This window comes from Silene latifolia, chromosome 7, assembly GCF_048544455.1.
Source record: "Silene latifolia isolate original U9 population chromosome 7, ASM4854445v1, whole genome shotgun sequence".
Taxonomy (NCBI): Eukaryota; Viridiplantae; Streptophyta; class Magnoliopsida; order Caryophyllales; family Caryophyllaceae; genus Silene; species Silene latifolia.
In genome coordinates, this window is record NC_133532.1 from 8490621 (window position 1) to 8492037 (window position 1417).

The 1417-nt window shown below is 36.8% G+C and overlaps 1 protein-coding gene across 1 annotated transcript; it reads right to left on the bottom strand.

Annotated features, from left to right (window-relative positions):
• Nucleotides 1–320: 320 nt before the first annotated feature.
• On the bottom strand, nt 321–1100 carry LOC141589674 (uncharacterized). Its single transcript, XM_074410306.1, has 3 exons — nt 991–1100; nt 869–938; nt 321–617 (listed from the first exon to the last, which is right to left on the bottom strand). The coding sequence occupies exons 1-3, from the start codon at nt 1098–1100 to the stop codon at nt 321–323; spliced, it is 477 nt and encodes a 158-aa protein (XP_074266407.1).
• Between the last annotated feature and the right edge of the window lie 317 nt (nt 1101–1417).

Below are 1417 nucleotides of genomic sequence, written 5' to 3' on the forward strand. Positions count from 1 at the left end.
CATGTACATGTGATACATATATATAGATTACAAAGATACCTCTTGGTGAAAGGTAACAATGGTTCCTAAAGGATAAGGAGATGGAAAGTTACAATGGTTGGGAATAGATACAATGGTTGGGGATGTAAGGATATTATGGTCATCCACTATACATATTTTATAACACTCCCCCTTGGATGACCATTCCTTAAAATAACATAATGTCTGGTGATGCGCATGGAATGCTGCCTCGTTAAAACCTTACTAGGAAAACCCAATGGGAAAAAACCATGGTGAAGGAAAAAGAGTACAGCGCGCAAAAACTCCCCCTGACAAGTATATCACTGAAGATCTTTGAAACGACGCAATCCAAGTTGATGAAGCAACTTCTTAAATGTTGTAGTAGGAAGAGCTTTAGTAAATAGATCGGCTAAATTTTCACTTGAGTGAATTTGTTGAACATTAATATCGCCACTCTTTTGAAGATCATGAGTGAAGAAGAATTTTGGTGATATGTGCTTTGTTCTGTCACCTTTGATATAACCTTCCTTTAGTTGTGCAATACATGCCGCATTGTCTTCATATAAAATCGTGGGTGCTTCTTTCTCGAAAGGACAAACCGCAATCTTCTCGTATATCTTGAATTACGATCTTAGCCATACACATTCACGGCTTGCCTCGTGAATTGCTAAAATCTCAGAATGATTAGAAGAAGTAGCCGTTATAGTTTGTTTCATAGAGCGCCAAGAAATGGCAAGACCACCACGGTAAACACATATCCGATTTGTGATCGGGCATTATGAGGATCTCGATAAATAACCCGCATCCGCAAAACCAACTAGATTTTCTCTGGACATGTTAGGGAAAAACAAACCCATATCCTTCGTACCTTGAAGATAACGAAGTACATGTTTAATCCCATTCCAATGCCTTCGGGTTGGACAAGAACTAAACTCTGGCTAATAAATTAACTAAAATGATATATCAGGTCTAGTATGACTTGCAATATACATCAGTGCGCCAATTGCACTTAAATAAGGTACTTCAGGACCAAGAATCTCTTCATTATTTTCTCTAGGGCGAAATGGATCTTTATCAATATCAAGTGATCGTACTACCATTGGAGTACTTAAAGGATGTGCTTTATCCATAAAAAATTTGTTAAGTACCTTTTCCGTGTATGTTGCTTGGTGTAAGAGAATTCCATTATTTAAATGCTCAATTTGTAAACCCAAACAAAATTTGGTTTTCCCGAGATCTTTCATCTCAAACTCTTTCTTTAAATATTCCACTCACATGAAATTTCTTCAGTGTTCCAATGATATTTAAATCATCAACATACACCGCTATTATAACAAATCCCGATCCAAATTTCTTTATAAAAATGCAGGGGGTAATAGGATCATTCTTGTATCCTTCCTTTGTCAAGTACTCACCG